This window comes from Pagrus major, chromosome 16 (genome assembly GCF_040436345.1).
Source record: "Pagrus major chromosome 16, Pma_NU_1.0".
NCBI lineage: Eukaryota > Metazoa > Chordata > Actinopteri > Spariformes > Sparidae > Pagrus > Pagrus major.
This window is the reverse complement of record NC_133230.1, coordinates 3975385-3995972: the sequence shown is the minus strand read 5'-3', so window position 1 is coordinate 3995972 and position 20588 is coordinate 3975385. Positions and strand designations below refer to the sequence as shown.

Sequence of the window (20588 nt, the reverse complement as noted above, 5' to 3'; positions counted from 1 at the left end):
CTGCTGAACAGAAGCTTCATTTCCTGCCCTCCTTTACCTCATGCATATTAAATATCATTTTCCAGAGAAAATCCCTCAATGTCTCGTCTTTGTTGGGCGCAGCGAGATCTTATCTTGATTACCGTCTACAGGCTATTACCAAAAATTGGATTTTATCACCGATAGCAGTTACGTGTTCGGCGAGTGTGAAGAAGAAGAAGCCCAAAGACGTCAATGAAGAGATCAAGATGGAAAAAATGACATGTGTGGCCGGCCATTTTTTCATGTGGTAAAGAGCTCGAATTAATGGCTCCAATTTAGTATTCTGATCATTCCTGCAGAATGTTACAGGGAGATTTTCATAGTGAAGTGTCACACCTGCCGGCCTGGAAAAGATATATTATTATAACAGAGAGAGGAGAGAGAGTCGCTGGATTCAGAAATACACAGCAGCTTTTTCCTGTTGAAGAGAGTTAATTATGTTCAGATTATTTACAGTAGCTGCTGTCATGTATCTGCAAAGTATGTTGTTAGGAAAAAAAGTACGCAGCTTTAACAGATGCTCATGTATTTTTTTTTATCAATAAACATGTTGGGAGGGTTTACAGAGGCCCTCAGGGTCACAGACTGTAGAAATGGCTGCCCGCATTTTGTAAAGTTTTGAAGTCTTACCTTTGCAGCTCTCAAATCATGACTGTTTTTCAGTTTGATTTGAGCTGGCAAATGTAAAAAAGAAAAAAAAAAAAAGAATAACACAGGAGGATTATGCAAATCGAGGCGAAGTGGAGAGCCGGGCGAGATCGATCAAAGGTGACAGCAATTTAGGGGAGAAATTATGGTACAGTCATCACAAATAGGGCAGACAATCAGCAGAGCGCGCAGCAACGAGCACTGTAGCTCTGAATGGCAGCACAAAGGGAAGAGAGGGAAAATACAATTACACAATACATCATTACTCAAAATATTAACAATTAGTCACTGCGAGACAGCTGCTCATCACTGTTGTATGCGCTGTCATCATCGTCGGCATCCTGTAATCATTTATCGGCTTAAAACGTTGGACTATCTTAAAGGATGCAGTGTTATTTTCATAGTAGTGGCTGTAGTAATATCATTATCAATGCATTGCATCACTCGTTACTCGGCACAACGAGTGTATTGTGCTTCATCACCGAATCCCAGGAGAGAAGTGAAGAAGAAAAAAAACAGCACAAGTTGGCCTCCACAAAAAAAGCGACTCCTCTGTACGAGTTGGAGCAGGACTAATTATCTCTGTGGGCTTTCATCTTTTTTTCATTTCTGTAATTCTCTGTTCTTTCTGTGCCTGTTATAATCTCGCCCCTGTTCTCTTTATCTCACAGCTGTACAGTATTACACTCCAAATGAGCTGGTCCGCTCGCCAGCCGTATCACCCCGCCGTGGCAGAGTGAACGCAGATACGGCAGAAATTAATACCTGAAGAGATATGTCCCGTTGATAACATACTTTACGTGCAATATGAATGTATTCCCCCCCCCGAGGAAGAGTCTTTGTTATTTTTGTTTATACCCCCACCACCACAGCGGTGACATGAGTGTTTGGTACGTGAACATTCGTGATTTCAATTCAAGGATCTCGACATGCAACGTGGGGATTCTCACTCTGAGTGAAACTATGAGTCATGGCACAACAACATACTGAAGAGAAGGATTTCAAAAACCTTTTGAAGTGCTGCATATTCTTATTAAATTATTAAATAACACCAAGTCAAAATTTAAGAGTCATAGGTAAGGCTTGAAAAACAAACCTTCCTCCGTGACGTGAATACATAATCTAATGACTGAATTGATTTCTTTCACATCTTTTCTGTTCATTCTGTAATTATTTCTATACGCTACATCCATCTGTAGATATAATTTAACAGCTGAAGCACAGTAGTGTAGCTCATTTACATCTTTGAAACAGTAAATCTTTGTCTTTGTTGCATAATTGTGGAATTGTTACATCATCTGCAGCGCAATTAATTATCACCCGGTTCTCATCTCGACTATTATCCTTCTGCTGCTGCTCGTGTATTTCCCCGGAGTGACGAGTCAAGTTTGAGCTGAACTAAAAGAGTAGTTATTAAAAATAAAATCATGAGTATTGTTTCTGAGAACCTTTAGTTAGTTAGTAACACACGTGACTGTGACTGCTTTCTTTTATGCTAATATTTAAGATCTTTCGTACTAATAATGTATATTCCCCTGACACTGTATATTTAAGGTTGTACTGATGAGTGCGGGCAGTACTTGATAACAGGGTTAGGGTTTAAGGCCAGGTTAGGGTCAGGTTAGGGGTTTATAATAAAGTATCAGAGATATTAAAGTATTATCCTTTATTTTTCTATGCGGCTATAAGCCACTTCAAATTTCAGTGAGATCCCTGAAAGCTCAAATTGATCCTCAGACAGCTCAGACCTGCGCAGGAAGCCTTTTTTGTTAAGATGGCAGCCACAAAGAAGAAGAAAAAAAAAAGCCTCTTCCTTTTGCCTCTTTGCGGGGTATTCTCAGAGAGAAACAGTCAAGTAGCCGCAGCCCATCGCAGCTTGAGAGTCTCCGAGAGGCATTTGAAAAGCTAAGTGAGTGATCGATGACAGAAGTCAATTATCACCTCGCAGATCTGTCAGAGGCGGCTGTGCAGGGTTGAGCGTCACACACCACCCACCTCAGACTAACCATCAACAACTGCGGACACCAGGCCCAGCCAGACAGGAAAACACCGGAGACGGAGTATATGACAGGCAGCACCGTACACAACCATCCACATGCTCTTATCGTGCAGAGAAAACCCCCTTGTGTGTATTTTCCTGCATCTTTAAACATCTTACAGCCAGGCAAAATTAATGCACTGCAAAAAAAAATTCAATTCTTTGTGACATCGTTTGATTTGCAGAATAATTACTTTTGTGAAAGCGGCGTGCTTGCAGCAGAGAGCGAGGCTTCAACAATGGATACATACTGTTATGTAAGAAGGCGGATTTCTCCTGCTCTAATGGGCTGAGGAGATTCGCCTTAACCAAGAGGCTTTGCTACTCAGCCAGAAGGACCTGTGCTGGAGGGACTGAACTAATGTGACATGGATCTATAAGCCGACAAAATGGGCACCGAAACCTGTGGAAACTATGCTACATTTCAGAAATGAATTTATGCATTAGAGGAGAGGAAGGTGGGCAGAAAACTTTATGCATATCTTAAATACTTTTAGGTAGAATAAACTTAAAGCTTTTCAGGTATAAATAGGAGGATTAAAACGTAGATGTGTGCTAGCAAAACTGTCTTTACCATTTTTAACTAAACCCTTTTATCTCTTGAAATATTAATTTAAAGTGGAACAGCAACAATGAATCGAATAGCTGCCAACTATTAGATTAATCTTGATATCAATTAATAGGTTTGAGAGAAAAAAAAGGTCAACAAACAAGACATTTTTCAAGCCAAAATATGTCTTTTCTATGCGTTTTTACGTACAAGTACATTAATCCGTACGATTACCACTTGGCAGTATTCCTGGGAATTAATGTCTGCACATGTAAATGGTTGCCAGCACGATTCGGCACATTGAGCTCTATTTGTGTCCACTTTTAAAAAAGCTGTGGGGCAAATGAACGGCCTCGATTCAACCATCGCAAACCTTCCTTTGGGTCTTAAAAGCTTCTTGAACCATTCTCAAGTCTATCTGACAATCCTGCTCCCGAGCCGGAGGTGAAGCCGTTTTTTCAGGTAGGTGTTGACATGTGAACACGTCAGATGTTTTTAGGTCAGGAGTCATATGTCACGGGGGTCTGACTGTGAGCACGAACAGGCGGTACAAGTTCTCAGTTTTACTGTGCTCAGGTTGTCTTTCACACATTTCTTCCACAAGCTGTTTTTTATGCATGCAGGTCGACGGGTTCGCTTGCTTACCGTTGACCTCCTGAGCTCCTGCGTCTGTGAAAAGCATGCTCATCACCTCCTCGAAGTTGCAGCTGGGCTCGGATGCGTGACTGTCCTGGCCCACGTGATGCAGCATTCTCTTCAGAACGTCATCCAGGGAGGCGGCTGTCTCATCCAGCAGGATGGTGGCCCTCGCCAGGAAGCCATCCAGGTCCCGGTGTGCCCGAATTTCCTCCTCGAAGTTCATCAGCTTCACATACTGGAGAAAAGTCAAAATTGTCAAAATGCATCTTGTTTCTGTAGAACTGGCCCACATAAATAATGCTAATTGCATACAGTTTTGGTTGCAAACTTTAGTTTGGTCTCCCGTGATTGACAGATTGACAGACAAATTGGGCCTCCACTAAAAGTGTGCTAAAGCTTTGACCTCCAAGTAACCCTCCATACCAGCCCCTCTGAGCCAATTAGTGTAGTTTTAGCAGCAAACAGCAGAGCAGTGCAGAGACTACAGCTCTCCAAAGTTCATCAAAAATGGACCGGTGGTGTCTGAGAATCACCTGAGAGACGGACAAATGGACAGAGAGATGAACACAGCTCGATTAAGAGCCCAGACACCCAGCAGCCCCTCAGCTTCATCGACCGTGTGATTTACAGAAATTCTAAGGATGAATAGCGTCCCTGCTGTTCTTTTCAAAATAAAACAAGTACCAGTCCATGTCTGGAGTTATTTGTGTATGAAGCTCTATAAATACATCTGATTTTGTTTTGTTTGTATGAGTAAGGTCTGGGGTTCTCTTTCATCTCAGGTCAAGTGATAAAAAGGTTAAGAAATTGAATTAAGTTTGGTTTTTAATTTGAATTTCATGATTTGTAAGAAAATCTTCCAAAAACATCACCGTATCAAAATTACTTCTATTTATAGACCACCGCAAATAAACAGATCCGCAACACAAAGTTCTTGGAAAAAAACAATATTATAAATTAAAACAGAAGGCGAGAACAAACAAACAAACAGAAGTCTCAAGTCTAACTCTTGAACATCAGTGGTCACCAGTTTTAAACTGATGCCCTCTGGGTGCCACTTTAAACTCGCTGAACTGTGGAGGCATTGAAACACCCATTTATCTCCATCACAAAAGACAAATGGAAGTTGTTGTTTAATAGTTTTGGATGTTTTTAACCATTTTTTTCATATTTTTTTGGATGATTAATCAAAGGAACACTTTTTTTTATTATAAGCCTTACCAGTTGATGTGAGCTGCTGAGGTTTGGGCATTTCGACTGTAGAGAAGTCTGCCGTCTCTCCGATATAATGAAACTCGCTCGGTGCTTGTGGTGCTCACATTGCCAAAAGAAATATATTCTCAAGCTCAACAGCATTGATCTATTTCCAGAAATCATGGCCCGCTTACTCAAGATAATCCACAGAACTTGTTGTGAGCAGTTTCATGTGCAGGAAGAGTAGATGCACGCTTCCCTCTGCGTGGTTTATACCTCGGTTTTTGGAATCAGTAGTGACGTTACAGATTGTTCACCACCTGAGGTAGTTCAGTGCAGCCTGCAGTGCATGAAGCAGTTAACGGTGAACATACGGTCTGGCATATGTCATATTTTTTATAGAAGACGGATAAAAAAACAAATGTAAACGTGATGTTAATGCCAAATGCTTTGGTAATGTCTTCGGCCCCGTCTGCTTTCACATCTAGAGGATACTTAAAAGCAGCAGGAAACGTTGGAGTCCTGTTGTTTTGCACCTCTCTCTCGCTCTACAGCTCCTCTGTCTCATTTGAACTCGCCATAGTCAGCCACAGTGTCCTCGTCTTTATCTTGTTTTCTTGTATCTTCTTCTTCTTGTGCGACAGTCAGATGTATTCCTTGTAGGACTGCAAGCACCGAACCGTGATGTCTGTAGCATGACGGTTCGGGCTGAATACATGTACCGTTACTCCCCTACAAACTGCTCACAACGAGGTCTGTGGATTATCTTGAGTAATCGGGTCATTATTTCTGTAAGGAGTCACTGGTGTTGAGTAATCATATTTATGTTTTTGGCACTTTGAGCAGCACAAGCTGAGTGCCATCTAGCTAAGCTAATCTTAAGCAAAAAGGCTGCCAAGACTGTGACCGCAGTTCCAGACTGTGTTTCAACATCTGCATGTGTGAAACCACTGGATATCTTTAAGGAGACCCCAGGAAATATCCAGACATGTTTTTGGGCAACAGAGCAGGTACTTAAAGCCAAGACGTGCTCTTTTCTTAACCCTAACTTAGTGTTTTCTGTACCTAAACCTAAGCAGAGAATGATCACAGCGTGCTGAACCTAAAGAAACTTAAAAGTTGCAACATAAACGCATGTAAAGTTTCAGCATATCTGTGGTTTGCAGATACAGAACTCACATTGCCAACGTTTATTCTGGTGCTTGGGTTGTAAATAGCACTACAAGAGGAAAAATGTGTGTTTTTGATTTTTGGGGTGAACTTTCACTTTAAATATGAATGTTTCCTTCGGCAATACAAACACTTTACAGATGATTTATATTCTAACTATACACCACATCCTTTTTTTAGTCTGGCTTTCATGCTCACTCGTGTTGTTCAGCTTTAACGTGCTCCCACTGGGAAATATTCTCGGGGACCTTGGGACTGATTTACAAAGCTACGGCATGCAGATGATACGCAGCTGCAGCTCCATATGACACATGAGTATTACTCCTATTGATAAAACTGGTTCACTGTATGGATCAAATCATCTTGCAGATTTCACAGAACGTACTGCAGACGAGATGTAAGATAGAAGTTGTAATTATTGGTGCAAAATGCCAGAGAGAGAAGCAGCAAGTTTTTTTTAACCTGATTTTGTAGTATATTATAATATATTCTTTTCTCTGTCAGACAGACCCCGAAAAGACGTTCCTCACTGGCAGTCTTGATTACTGTAATTCTGTCTTGTCTGGTCTATCCTGAAAAGCCTTGAAATGCAGATGATCTAAAATGTAGCAGCAGGTATGCTGGCCAAGTCCAGAGGCAGAGGACACATTACAGCCTCTTTAAAGTCCCATCACAGGGAGTAGACTTTAAAAATACTGCTATTGGTTTCTGAAGAACTCAAACTTACTGATTTCAAGTGTCAGATTCTTTGGTGAGTTCCTCTGACACTATTTGGTCTCTATGCCAGGACTAACACTCTTCTTTTGGCAGTCAGAAAGACGAACTGAGAGGATCTGCAAACAGTTTTTTAATGAAACCTTAAATAATCATTTTTAACTGAGAATCCACATTAGACAGTTCTAGTTTTTATGTTGTATGGGGTGAATTTGACCTTCATTTTCGTTTTATTTGTATTTTTTATCACTTTATGAACATAAAAAACAAAGGTTTGATTTCTTTGAGTACTCTCTCTTGAATTTCTAATGAAATCAGCTGCTATTGTGTTTGTTTGGAATGAAAATCTGCATACAGTGCACAGGTCTGTCTGTCAGTGATTGAAGACTTTCTTCCCATAATGCAGTGTTCATTCAAACAGAAAACCAATTAAAATGGCAAACACATGGGGCCTCAGGGTAGCCATCAGACAGGCATCTACAGGACCATCAGACAGGTGATACCATCAGAGATGTTTTCTAAAATGCCCTGCATCAGCAGACGATAATGATATCATTGGGATTTCCTGAGCTTTTCCGTAAGATCCCTCTCTGATTGATCAAATGTTGATGCTCTGCTGCAAAGTCTGGATGCACTGACTGTTGTAAAAGTATCATTAAAAGGTATTGTAGGAAAATGGCCACGGCAGCTGCTCACTGCACTGGACTTCCTACTCTTAGCTGTAGGTCAGGTAGCCATGGAGCTAAGTGGCCCTATTAGGTAATAGGAGCCTGCCCGCAAAGCAACCTTGGGTGACCCCTGGTCAATAGTCACAGTCAACCGGCTTCCGAGTGACAATGGCTGGACACCCGACTGGGCCTGAACACTGCCTCTGAGACAGTATGGAGGTGATTTACAGCGGCTCCCATCAGGACTATGACTCCAGGAACGAGAAGACGCGGCAGGTGGGGACAGAAGAGCGGTAAAGAGGCAGTGGGCGACAATGGTTTGTAAAGCTGCAATCTTTTCAATCGAGGATTTATTTCGAGGTGAAAGACAAACCAAGACTGTTTGAGTTTGAGAGTTTGTGTTATGATGAGTTAATGAGGCGATTCAGCTCATCTCAGTTCGGTGAAAGAGAGAAACTTGGATTCAGACGGTGCACAGGTGCATTTTTTCTGTTCGGTGAGGAAAAAAGGTGTTCAAATCTTTATTTTCTTGACATTTTGTGAGTTTATTGTGAGGAAACGTTGCCTCTACATCTCCCAGCTGGAACTACAGGGCCTTTTGGACTATCGCCTCTTGCGGCACAAAGTGGTATTACAATCCAAAACATAGATTTTTAAACTAAAATTATGGCCTTAACTTACAAATCGCTTTCTAAAACATTAGAATAAACTCCCAACATTGAGCAGAATGAGAGAGCCAATGGTAAAGCTTCATGGGAAGATAAACAGTTTCATAGAAGATATTCACACCGACAGCAGAACTATTCAATTGTCAAACATATCTTACATACATTAGATGTTAAAACTAATGTTGTGTAATGTTTTGTTCTTCTAATTTCTTTGTATATTCTATCCTCTCAGATTTGAGACGTAGAGTTTAAATATTGTATCTGAAGTCAAATTTAAAATGAGCTCATCATCAACAATGTGCTGAATTACTTGACTGCAAAAAACTCACTTGCTGCATTAAATTTAATGGAATAAATGTTTACACTTACCTTTCTTGATGTGTTCAACAACACGCAGCCGGAGTCGTCAGCCTCTGAAGAGAAAACAAGGCAAGAGGTGTGATTAGACAAAACATCATCAAGGTTCAAGTTGATTTATTTAACATTATACAACACAGGGTTGCAGAAAATAAATCAAATGTGGTATGTCTGTGATAAATGTATCCTGATGTCCACTGAAAGGTTTCAAACACGCTTGTGTCACATTCAAGTATCTGTGATTTGTGGATTAAGCAGAAAAAAACAACATTGGAGCAATTTTGCCATCAATTTTAATAATATTTTGATTAATTGCTCAGCCTTATTTTGTTGAAAATATGTTAAAAAAGTAGATGCAGTGCATATATATTTTCAATAAATGAAACACATTAAAATAAGGAAACTATTTTATCACCTTTGGCAACCAAAACACAACGTCTGGTGGTCAAGCTGGCAACCATTTCTCAAAGTCGTGCCCCCCACATTTTAAGAATTATTAAAGCCATGTCTATCATATTTGAGCCGTTTGTTTCCTTCATTAGACAGTCGACAGAAAAGAGATTATAGGAAATGAATAACAGGACTTAAGGCGGTATAAGGTCACCCCTACAGCTCAAGGACACTCCATGTCTTCAGGCTTTCTTGCTTTTGTTGAATCAGAATATTACAAGTTAAAATCCTTAAAGTTTTACTGCAAATCTGTAGTGACAGGGTAATTGTCACGTCCTGTATTTGCATTTAAAAAGCAACAGCGCACTCATTACCAAAGTATGAAATAAAGATCACAAGAAACAACCACTCAGCCAGGAAAGAAAAGAAGCCCGGGACCTCTTTTTTTCTAATAGTGATGAAAATGTCAAGAGGCGAGTCTCTAAATGCTCTCATTGAACAGGGATTGGAAGTTCTCTGCTGATAAGGCTTTAATACACATGTCTGTGGAGCTGAGGCGAGTGCTCAGATAAAGTACAAAGGTCTGGATTTTCCCAGTGCTGGAAAAAAAAAAAAAGGAAAGGAAAGGGAGGAAAAACCTTTTATGCTAGAAAACAATACGGGGACAAACCAAGGGAATGAGGTTTTCAACACACTTCAGTCCCTTAACCAGCAGCCTGTCAGTACCCTGCTGACTCTCATAAAACAGTCCGCCACCGAGTTACATAACGCGGTTATCGCCGTTTACTGTGGGGAGGACGTTATTAGGTTACCATGGGCTTTCCTCCTCTGCTCCGCGTGATGCACTGTGTCGGCTCCGTCTGGAAATCAATCAGCGCTTTAACTCCACCCTCCAGCTATGGAAAAGCAAAGGAAACCCCCCCCCCCCCTTTTAACAAGCCAATGAGCCCGAGGAAAGCGCCAGGATATCATAATATCAATAATCCAGCCACAAGTGAACATGTTTGAGTGTAAGTCTGCAGAGAAAGGGGAGGGGGGGGGCTTTCATCGGCACACCAAACACCTTCCCGTCATAAAACCCTGCAGGCAGTGGAGGAAGAAAGAGAGCCCCAGCCTCCCCACCTCTGTGATGAGACTATGGCAGGGGGCACGTGTCGTGTGCAGTGGATTTGGTTCATCAAAGCTTCACAATCAAAAAGCACACGGCTTGGGCTTATCCGCTCCCAGAGGGGAGAAGGAGCTGCGGCTCTAATTGCTGTCAGGCTGCAGCCGTAAGGAGATATTCATATATTCATATAAGATTACCTCTTCCCCAATGATCACCTCCTTCTAATGGCCCTCTGTACGTCTCAATATACTGTGTGGCTTAAAGTAATCCAGGAGAATTTCAGGGTTTAGGGATTAGGGAGAGGAAGTGTTCAAATGTGACACCGGCTTGTTTCCCTACTTGGTTTCCTTATTTGATCAATGTGACACTTACAACTGTTGATTATATTCTGTCCGCCACAAGTGTTATGTAATATCAGAGTGGAGTGTTGTATTATTTTAGTCATTAAGGGTTGCAGGGTGGTGACTGACAATGGCTGAATTACTGTGTGATAGGACAGGATCTCGTATCCAAACAGGCTCGAGTGTCCTTGGGCCGAGGTTAGTTTGAGACACGAACGTGTTTGAAATGAAAATAACCGGTTTGGTCGTGTTGAAAAAAAGTTCAATTTAACTGGTATCAAAACACCAATGGTTCACATTTTTAAACTTTCAGCATACTAAGAATACATTTACCACCAATCTCCCCAAACTCTGCCTTTAAGAATTGATGTGCCCATTAAGATTTAATGTGCCCATTGCTTAAGTCAGAGTGAAACAGTAGGGATGCACTGATCAGACCAGTGTCTGAACTTATGAAGCAGATTTTTTGAAAATCATCCAGAGTTGGATCCACTCTACATTAAAAATAAATACTTCATTTTTATGTTATGTGTAAAATATGTAAATTCTGGGGTTGTAGCGCTGCTCACGTCCATAAAAAGAGAAGCTGAAGTGGAAACAGACAACTCTCCTCCTCTAGTGTCTCAAAGTGGTATTATTGCCACAGCGGTAACAAAGACAACCAGATCGCCTTATGATTCCTACCAACTACCAACAACAAAGGACAAAATGTGGGTTTATTCATTCATTAAAGTCTCTAATGGAGACATGAAAGCAGATAGAAATGGTGCCAGTGCTTCCAGCTTTTTATTTTCCTGGGAGATTTCCTGCCCGGTGGCGGCAAAAAACAGCACAGTGAAAGCGAAGTTCACAGGGAACCGGTATAAACACTGTCATTATTTACTTGAACTGCTGTTTACAATATACAATCAAACGTCCCTGAAAATCCACAATCATTAAAACAAATTCGATGAATGCCTATTTAAGAGAGCTTCCGATTTTATTCAAAACCTGCATTAATTCTGCACAGAAACAAAATAAACCGGCAGATTGCTTCGCCAAATACCACGTACCAGAGGCAAATGAAAAAACTCGAACCTTGACCTCTGCATGACATGTCCTTGCAAATGTGTTTATATTTTAGAAATTTGCTTCTTTTCTTTTTATCAGCACAAGAGAATATTTTGCATGGAAATATTTTACCTTCTCTGTTACTCTGTATATCTGTGTTTCATAAAATAAAATCAGAAAATAATCAGAAAGTTAACAAACATGGAATTCATCACAACCCTTTCGGATCAGACTAATAGAGAAAACCCCTTGCCCTGAAATCTCTATGCAATCCATCCATCCATTAATCCAACCATCCATGCATCCAGTCATCCATCCTTCCATTAAACAATCCATCTATCCTTCCATCCATCCATCCATCCATCCATCCATCCATCCATCCATCCATCCATAAATCCATAAATCCATCCATCCATCCATCCATCCATCCATCCGTCCATCCATTAAACCATCCATCCATCCATCCATCCAAATAAGATATAGGTCTCCTACCATCTGGATGTGCCTGTAAAACCCCTGGGAAGGCGCCCAAGAAGCATTGTGATCAGATGCTCAAACCACCTCAGCTTGCTCATCATTGGCTCTGCTCCCTCTTCGCCACAGTGTTTGGATACAATGCCTGCATTACTGCTGATGTCTCTCCAATTTACCATCACTTGTGAACAAGACCTTGGGACTAAAACTCCATTTTCTGGCAGAAAACCATGTCAAACTTTGAGTTGCCAACTCATTCACTCTTGACCGTGAACTGCCCCAGAGCATGCTGAAGGTCAAGGACTGATGAAGCCAACAAAACCACATCAATCAATTGCAAAGTCGCCGAGGTCATCCCAACTCCCAATGAAAGTGTTTGACTTCAACCGAGAACACGGACACAGATGTCAATCTGGTTAAATAAGGACGAGATAGCTCAAATCAATGGCCCTGCGTCCCATACTCCTGCAGTACAACCCCACAGGTCATAAGCCTTTTCCAAGTCCACAAACATGAGTAAACTGGATGTATGATCGCCCATGAACCCTCCAATGGATCCGAGCTTCAATGATCTTTCCAGGACCCTAGCAGAAGCTTTCCTGGGGAGGCTGAGCAGTGTGATAACCCAATAATTGGAGCACATCTTCTACTCTGTCTTTTTAAAAATAACAACCACCAACCTGCGTTGCCATTCCCTGACATTGTCCATGACCTTCATGAATCATTGAAAAGGTCTGTTAACCAAGAAACACCAACAATACAAGGCTGAAGGTTCTGGAAATTATGCAATTTCTTCGATAGCAATTGGTGAAATAACTTAGTACACTCAGGGTATTGTATGTTCATGAATCAAACCCCACATAGCGTTATCAAGGTCAGTAAAATGACCTTGTTCAAAGCTCCAAATCCTCAAGTTTCCAGTGTGAGACACGCCTGCCCTTCCTCGTGACTTTTCCACTTCAATATTCAGCCAAATTGATCGAACTAAAATGGAAGCGAGCCCGGCGCTGGCAGGAATATAATCATGGAATCAATTCTATTTATGGAGACCATTTGACAGTTTTATGACAAAGTTCTCTGAAGAAAGAAGAATGGATACAATCATGTCAAAACACTGAGAGACTAAAACAAACATCCCTGCATTACCAGCTGACAACGCTCTCAACAAGCTCTTCAATTTCTGATCTTCAACACTCACTTGAATCACTGCCATCAATCACTTTGATATTTGTCTGCTGCCACTTGTACACTGATACCTGCATGTTTGACTGACTCTGCAGACCTCACACGAGGACGGTGAAGTAGAATCTATCAAAAACCAAAACCTGATCTCAAAATCTTAAGGGATCACCGAAGTTACTGTAGCTCATCCAGAGGGGATCAAGTATGACTGTACCAAATATTGTGGCAATCTGTCAAATATCTGTCCAGAAATTACACCCAGAACAACAAATATAAAACCTCATGGTTCAAGTCCAAGTATGAGTATAAGATTTCATGCCAATTGGTCTAGTAGATTATGAGAAAATTCACTGGATAAGCCAAAAAACTTTGACCTTCTGGTGGCACTAAAGATATTCAGGATTCCTTAAGTCTCGGCACCATTGATATCTGTACCAAATTTCATGGCAAGGACACTTAATGGTGGCACTAGAGGGAAATTTGAAGGATCACCAAACTCAGTAGCATTCACCCCCCTAAATATTCAGGAGGATTTCCTCTTGAATATATGGTTGAAAGTCAGTAAAAGACACAGTTTTAGTCCAGAGACAATCATTTTCTGAACAGTTCTTCCCCAAAAAATAAACATTCGGAACTATTAGAGAGCTTTTTTGTCCATTTGAACATTTTAGCTGCACTAAAAAGAAAAAGAAAACAAAATAAACCTAGATATGTTTGAGGCCGTCATCATTTTTCCATTTATAACTTTGCCTCTTCTTCTGTCTCATGATTCAGAAAGAAAGAAACATATGCAACGATGACTACGTCGAAAAACATAACGTGTAAAGATATTTTCTACGAGCTGAGACAGATGAGGACAAGAACGATTTAGCGTTTGCAACGATGAATCCTGTTTTCCCTCTGAATGATGACGCACAGTGGTAAAAAAAAAAACAAGACCGCTGCAGTACTTAGGATGCAGAGCTCATATTGGGACATTAAATAAAAATAATGCACTTTAAATAACTCAAACAGTAGGAGCCATTATAAAACATATCTTTAGTATGCTACAAATATACAACAGGCATGATTTCATAAAGGTCAAGATTGAATACTGTCCCAGAAACCAGCGGTGTTACAGATTAGAATCATAAAAGCATCCCACATTTTTTCATGAAAGAAGCCACTGTTGAATATAAACTGGGGTATTAATTAATTACAACAGACATGTTTTTGAAATTAGATTTAGGTAGAGCTGCTGTCTCGGGGTCTGATGTAATCACTACACTATTTCCTATTCCAACCGCTGCTTATGTAGGCAGACAGGATGTGATTAAAAGTCCTGTTCGGGAGTCTTACATTGATTTGATATGGTGGACATATTCCACAGCGGCCTGCTGATGTGGAATAATAACATAACCTAATAATTAGTGACATAAATTAAAAGCAAACGCAAACAGCTAATGACACCGGGATCAAATGTATGTGACAACTCGACTCCGGGAGAGGCGGAGGAGGAGGGGCGGCGGGAATAAAAACAAAACACACTCATCAACATTCAGCTGCACTGTCAATGAATAATGCACTGAAAATTTGGGAACAGACACCGCTGGGCATGACAAACATTTCTGCACCTACGGGTGAGAATTTTTTTCCTGATGACAGCAGCGAGAATTCAACATATTACGGCGATACAGAAGAAGATGAGCGCAGTAAAAAAACACTGCCAGGTTCAAACTAAAGCCAAGGCTGCGAATCAATGGCTCCGTGATTAGGAGTGAGTGATATGGCGATTATGTAGCATGAGATGATATAACATATCTCACCCTCAGAGATTTTGCCACAGTTAACAGCCTTTTTATATTTCTGGATGGATTATATTATTTTCTGGGCAGTGTTGGGTTTAAATTATGTCCTATTGAATGCACTGACATAAATATGTGCAGTATTGTGAAACTATCTTCATTCTCACGGCTCCTACAAGATGAAGAACTCACTGCAGAATTATGTTTGACAAATTATACTGAAATGAGAAATACAGAGATGAAATGTAACCAAGTACTTGGAGGTGCTTGTACTTTACTTGAATATTTCCATTTTCTTCTACTTTATATATGCATTTTGGGCACAAATATTCTACTTTTTACTCCACTACATTTGTTGGATAACGTTAGTTACTAGTTACTTTGCAGATTGCAGAAAAAAAACTGATTCTGAAGTAGAACTTGAGTAACCGCCTCACTTTTGTGTCATAACTTCATTTTATCCTTTAAGGCATTTGTGTAAAATGTTGTCATAATTATTTGATTTGATCACGATGACCTTTGAATACTCAAATCTAATCAGTTCATCCGTTTAATTCATTAAGTCTAGACTCCCGGGGGGGGGGGGGGGGGGGACTGAGGGTTTTTCCGGGGTGAATTTGTACGTACTTATATTTTTTTCCTTCTAATAAAAGTCCAAACACCACCCTTCTGTCAACTGAAAGAGAAGTGGTACAGTCCAAAAAAGAGGGGTGGGAATATGCAACACCACATTCATGATAACAGGCATTGACTATATGATCTGTTCTGCTGTGACAGTTTACACTATCGCCACTCTGGTGTTTTCACGCTCTTATTTTAGACCTGACATTCACTCGTCCAACTTGAGACGGAGAGTTTTCCCCCCTTGTTTTCTTCCTCTAACTTGTTCCCAGCTTGCACCACTCCAGCTCTCTTGTCAGATGCCTTAAGTGTTACTATGTATGGAGAATCAGCCCGAGTGACATGGTCACCTGTCACATCTCCCTCTCTTCCGCCCCTCCTCTCCCCCCTGGTGCACCTGGGACTGTTACCGTGGCAACGGTAACCTGTTGACTTGTGGGGTTTCTGGTGATGGGGTCAAAATCATCTGCACCTGCAGCTGAGGAGCTGTCTGTCAAGTCAACACCTGCCAACGGGCTGCGGATGGACTCAGAACACAGTGTATTCCATAGAAAAGAGTTGAACGTTGTTTCTCGAGTGCTTCGTGCTTGAATGATTGCTTGGAGAGACAAATACTGCTTTTTGAAGAATGAGCCTCATGTAATGATATAAAACATCTCCAAAAGTGCCAGGAGCAAAAAAAATAAATAAATAAATAAAAAAAGTGATATTGATCAGTCAGTTGAAAAACAGAGGAGATTATTGACTGGAAGAGGCAAATTCAGAGAGGCAGCTCCCCAAGTTTGCTTTTTCTTTAGATCTGCACAAGCTGGTTCTGACACATTGTCCCAGTGAAAATGAGACCAGGTCAGAGGGGGCAGTGCAGTGGCATTACATTGGCTATTTAACATGAGAGGGTTCTGCATAGAGAGCTGGAGGAGAACTGGAACGTGCTGGTTCTGTTTAAGAAGTGAGCAAACGTCATTGAAAATCTCAATGACTTGTCGAGGGGCTGTGGACAAACTCCTGATTACCCAGGTGGTCTCCTGTAAACCCCTGAGGTAAACCCCTCAGGTATCTGCTAATTGTTTCTGCCTGCAGTTTGGTGCTCATCAGGCAGCACACAATGGGTTTATCAAACTGAGAACATTTGCCTGCTTTAACTGGAAATGAAACTGATGAAAGCGATGTCACCAAAAGTAAATTTACGAGCCACAATACCAAGACAATGTGCTGAGAGGTGGTGAAAAGCTTCGTAGAGCTCAATTCAACTGCACAGTAAGGTGATAATTCGTCACTATGAGTGATCCCCTTCACATACAGTACAAGTAGTCATTTAATCCATTGTGACTACAAAACTACTGATTACTGGCACCTTAAACAGCAACTTAACACTGTGTTTTAGCTTGATACACCACCTTAAATGTGGGATCACATATACAGTTGTTTACTGACTCACCAAACTGAATTTATGTTGATGTAGTGTATAATATTAGGCTGTTAGCAGGTTATACCAAATGTTGTGGTTGTATATTTTAAGGGTCAGCATGTCAACAGTCTTCAGTCTTTCAATTTAAAAGATCCTAATGTGTTTGTAAATGAAAATGTAATTTACCTGTATGTCCCTGTAAGAGTTCACGTCACACTTTACAGGCAGTGGAAAGGTAACGTTTTGTGACAAGTGACATTTCATGGTACCTACCTTGTCTTCATTTAGTATGTGGTACATATTAACATACTTCATCCAAATCACAGATAAAGGTCGTACATCTATCACCAACAATGCACACTACACTTTACAGGCAGCGGAAAGGTAATCATGGGTGTTAGTGGTTAAAATATGTGACCACACAGGTTGGTATCAGCTGCTAACCACCTGTCTTTGTGATGCAATAAGTGACAAAAACACTAAAAAAAACTCAGTAACAACCAAAGTATTACGTTTAGCTTAATTCCCATAATTTATTCTGCATTCATTTTCCGCTGTAATTACCCAGTACTTTAAAGTAATTTTCAACATAATTAACAGCCTGTAAATTAAAGGGTTAGCCCTCCTTTATCTTATCACTTCTCAAGCTTTGTTCCTCCTCCCCGTCTGTCTCCCCGACTCCTTCTTCCTCAAGTCTCTTCCTCCTTCTTTATCCCCACCACACACTCTAACCCCCGCCGCCCTCTCACTCTCTACCCGTCTCACTCTTAACTCCGTCTCTCTCTCCGTACTGACCTGGCCCAGGGCTGATCTGGTTGTCATAGAGGTGGATGTCATCTCCGCAGGCGATCGGCGAGTCCTGTCCCTCCTCTCGGCCCTCGCTGCCCTCCTCCTGCTCCACCTCCCGCTGCTCTGGGGACACAACAGCACAGGGTCACCTCCTGGACCTCAGCGGATGCCAGCAAAACTCACTTGTATTGTTATCGTCTTCAGCCAAAGTAGCTGGCGAGTCCAGGAATTCAACAGGTTCTTAGTGTGCGTTATTTCACCTGTCGGCTCAAGTTTTAGGATAAAAGACCATTAAATGAGGCTAATACAGTTGTCAAAATAAAAAAAAACAAGACAAGAACTTAAGTTTCCTAGTCTTATGTTCTTAAATAAAGACAATAACTCCTATTTCAGGACCCCCTTCAGTGAAATCCTCAGAATAAGGCTTACGGAAAGTTTAGACAGCAACAAGAGATTAAGACAAGAAATTCTGCTTTTTTGTGACAGCTTATCTGACAGTCAGTGAACCATCCTGACACCGTGATAAACAAGTGATGCTTAACACAAAAAAAATCCTCAGAATTATATGCAACTATTGCAGTAGTGTCTCCTGAAGGATGTCACGAGGAGGCTCGCTTGTTTAATACGCAGTCAGATTTCATAGCAGCGTTCATTTTCTCATCATTTCGCAAAATATAGTTTGAAAACAGTTTTTAACTACAGGTTATTGTTAAGGTCAGGCTTTATTGATCAGGTTTGTTGATCTACTTGTGATTTTTTCAATGAATTATTAAAACATTTGGTGTCTCAAACTGTCTTGTTTGTCCGACCAACTGTCCAAAACCCAAAGATATTAAAAGATCCGCTCCACACGTGCATCAAGGAAAACAAAAAAGGGGGATTTTAGTTGCAAACTATTCTGACTCTAACTTTATAACTCGTAGGTTGATCAATTTAAGGTAAAGTACGCATAGTATAGTGTAGTACGACGCTGGTGGTGACGATGAAGTCATGCGACTGCAATGTAATCATTTAAGTGTTTGCCACCAAGCTTATTTTCTGAAAAAATCCAAAATACAATGACAAAATCCCATAAAATGTTTTTTTGACGGAATATGTCATCCCTGCAGAACTCTACAGGTCAGATATTGATCTTTTATCAATGTCAAAAGCTAATAAAAGCATGTTTGGAGACGTATAAATGTGATCAAATATGTCGGTAAAGAAGCTGTATTTAATTATTTTGGGGTGGAAAATGTCTGTAAGAACGAAAAGTAACCTAAACATTAATCAAAGATGTAGCTTTCGACTTAGCTGTCGAGTAAAAAGAGAAGATTTGTTGATCATTCTGTTATTTCTGTACCTTTTGTAGCTGCTGTGTGTTATACTGTGGCATTATTTATATGTGGATGTGGACTGTACATAAATCTGGCGAGGTACAACAGATGAATCTCACTTTATAGGTGTCTAATGTGCAGTTTTCTCTTTTGTTTGTGTCAAAATAAATCCCCCCTCAAGACAAAGGTGCAGAGTCCCCTGTGCAAAGAAAAACATCTATAGAAAATCTCTCGTCCTTACTGCAATTAATCATCTTAATCAGAAAGGACAGCGGCTTTTTGAAGAGAGCCTTTTACCTCAGCACGCAGCACATCTTCTTTCATTTTTCATCCTCGAGTCCCTGCTGCTCCTTTTAATGTAGCTTCCATTGTGTTTGAATGTAAATGTGTTTTCCCTGTATCCTTTTCATCACACGCAAGCAAAGACAAATATCTGTATTTTCACACAGATGAGAGTATTTTCCATCTTATTCCATATGGCAGAAATGATGTGTGTTTGTGTTTGTTTTGATATGAAGACATGTATTCCATGAATCAGCGGGTAGACAGGTTTTTTAGCAGGTTTTCTGGTGTTCAATGGAAAGGATTTTGTATGGTAGAAAGCATCACAGGACGCAGCCTGGAGCCTGTTTGTATGACTCATCGCGTTCTCTCTTCCTGACACAGCAGCCCCCTTAAATCCAAATCTACAGCTGCTGGTGGGCTCCCAAATATCATCCGGCGATCGGCTTGATGCAACGAGAACAATATCTCATCCTCGTGCTCTTTATCTGCTGACCTTATCTGTGAGGGGGGCCCCCAATTTCAGTTCATTCAGTTTGTCTTGCATCAGGATCATCCCTCAGCACTTGACATTATTTGAACCTCGCTGTGTCGTCGCCTCGCCTGCATCCCTCTGTGCCTCAGACTCACCGGCTGGGCTCTGACTTTCAAATCACCTTGGGGAGAAGAGAAGAGCGGCTGCAGAGCGGGAGGAAAAAAAACGACGGCTTTACTCCAAGATGCATTTTGGTATCAATTTCAGAAAAAAAAAGTTTAAATGTTTATCTGTTTTTATATTAAACTGCAAATATGCAATGTACTTTTTGCAATGTCAATCCAATGATAAATCGAATCAGCTCTGCAGCATTTAAATTTAGATGAGCTGCACATGAAGCGAAGCTCGGTATCTGTGACCCGTCAATACAAACATGCAACATGCAGAAGGAGCGAGTGATGTTTGATATGAAAACACTGAATGATTGATGCGCTTCCTTCAAACGGTGTGCAGTTTTCTGCAGCAGCCCTTTGAGCTGTGACATACAGACACACTACAGCGTTACACACAGACACACTACAGCGCGCTTGCATCATTAACGATGTTTAAACTTTTATGCTTTGTGTTCTGAGAATTACTCGAGGAAAGATGCACAGCAGGTGTCATCGTAAGGTTATATAAGGATGAAAGAAAGCGTCATT

At 40.9% G+C, this 20588-nt stretch overlaps 1 protein-coding gene across 3 annotated transcripts in view; it reads right to left on the bottom strand.

Moving 5' to 3' along the window:
* The window catches only part of slc4a11 (solute carrier family 4 member 11), a 106891-nt gene that overhangs the window by 36628 nt on the left and 49675 nt on the right, over positions 1-20588 (bottom strand). For 2 of the 3 annotated variants that reach the window (XM_073484497.1, XM_073484498.1), the window contains exons 3-5: positions 17821-17937; positions 8680-8723; positions 3903-4131 (exon numbers count right to left, since the gene is read on the bottom strand). In XM_073484497.1, coding sequence (XP_073340598.1) covers positions 3903-4131; positions 8680-8723; positions 17821-17937 — 390 coding nt within the window. The remainder of the gene's footprint in view (positions 1-3902; positions 4132-8679; positions 8724-17820; positions 17938-20588) is intronic. The other variant, XM_073484499.1, reaches the window with a different exon arrangement.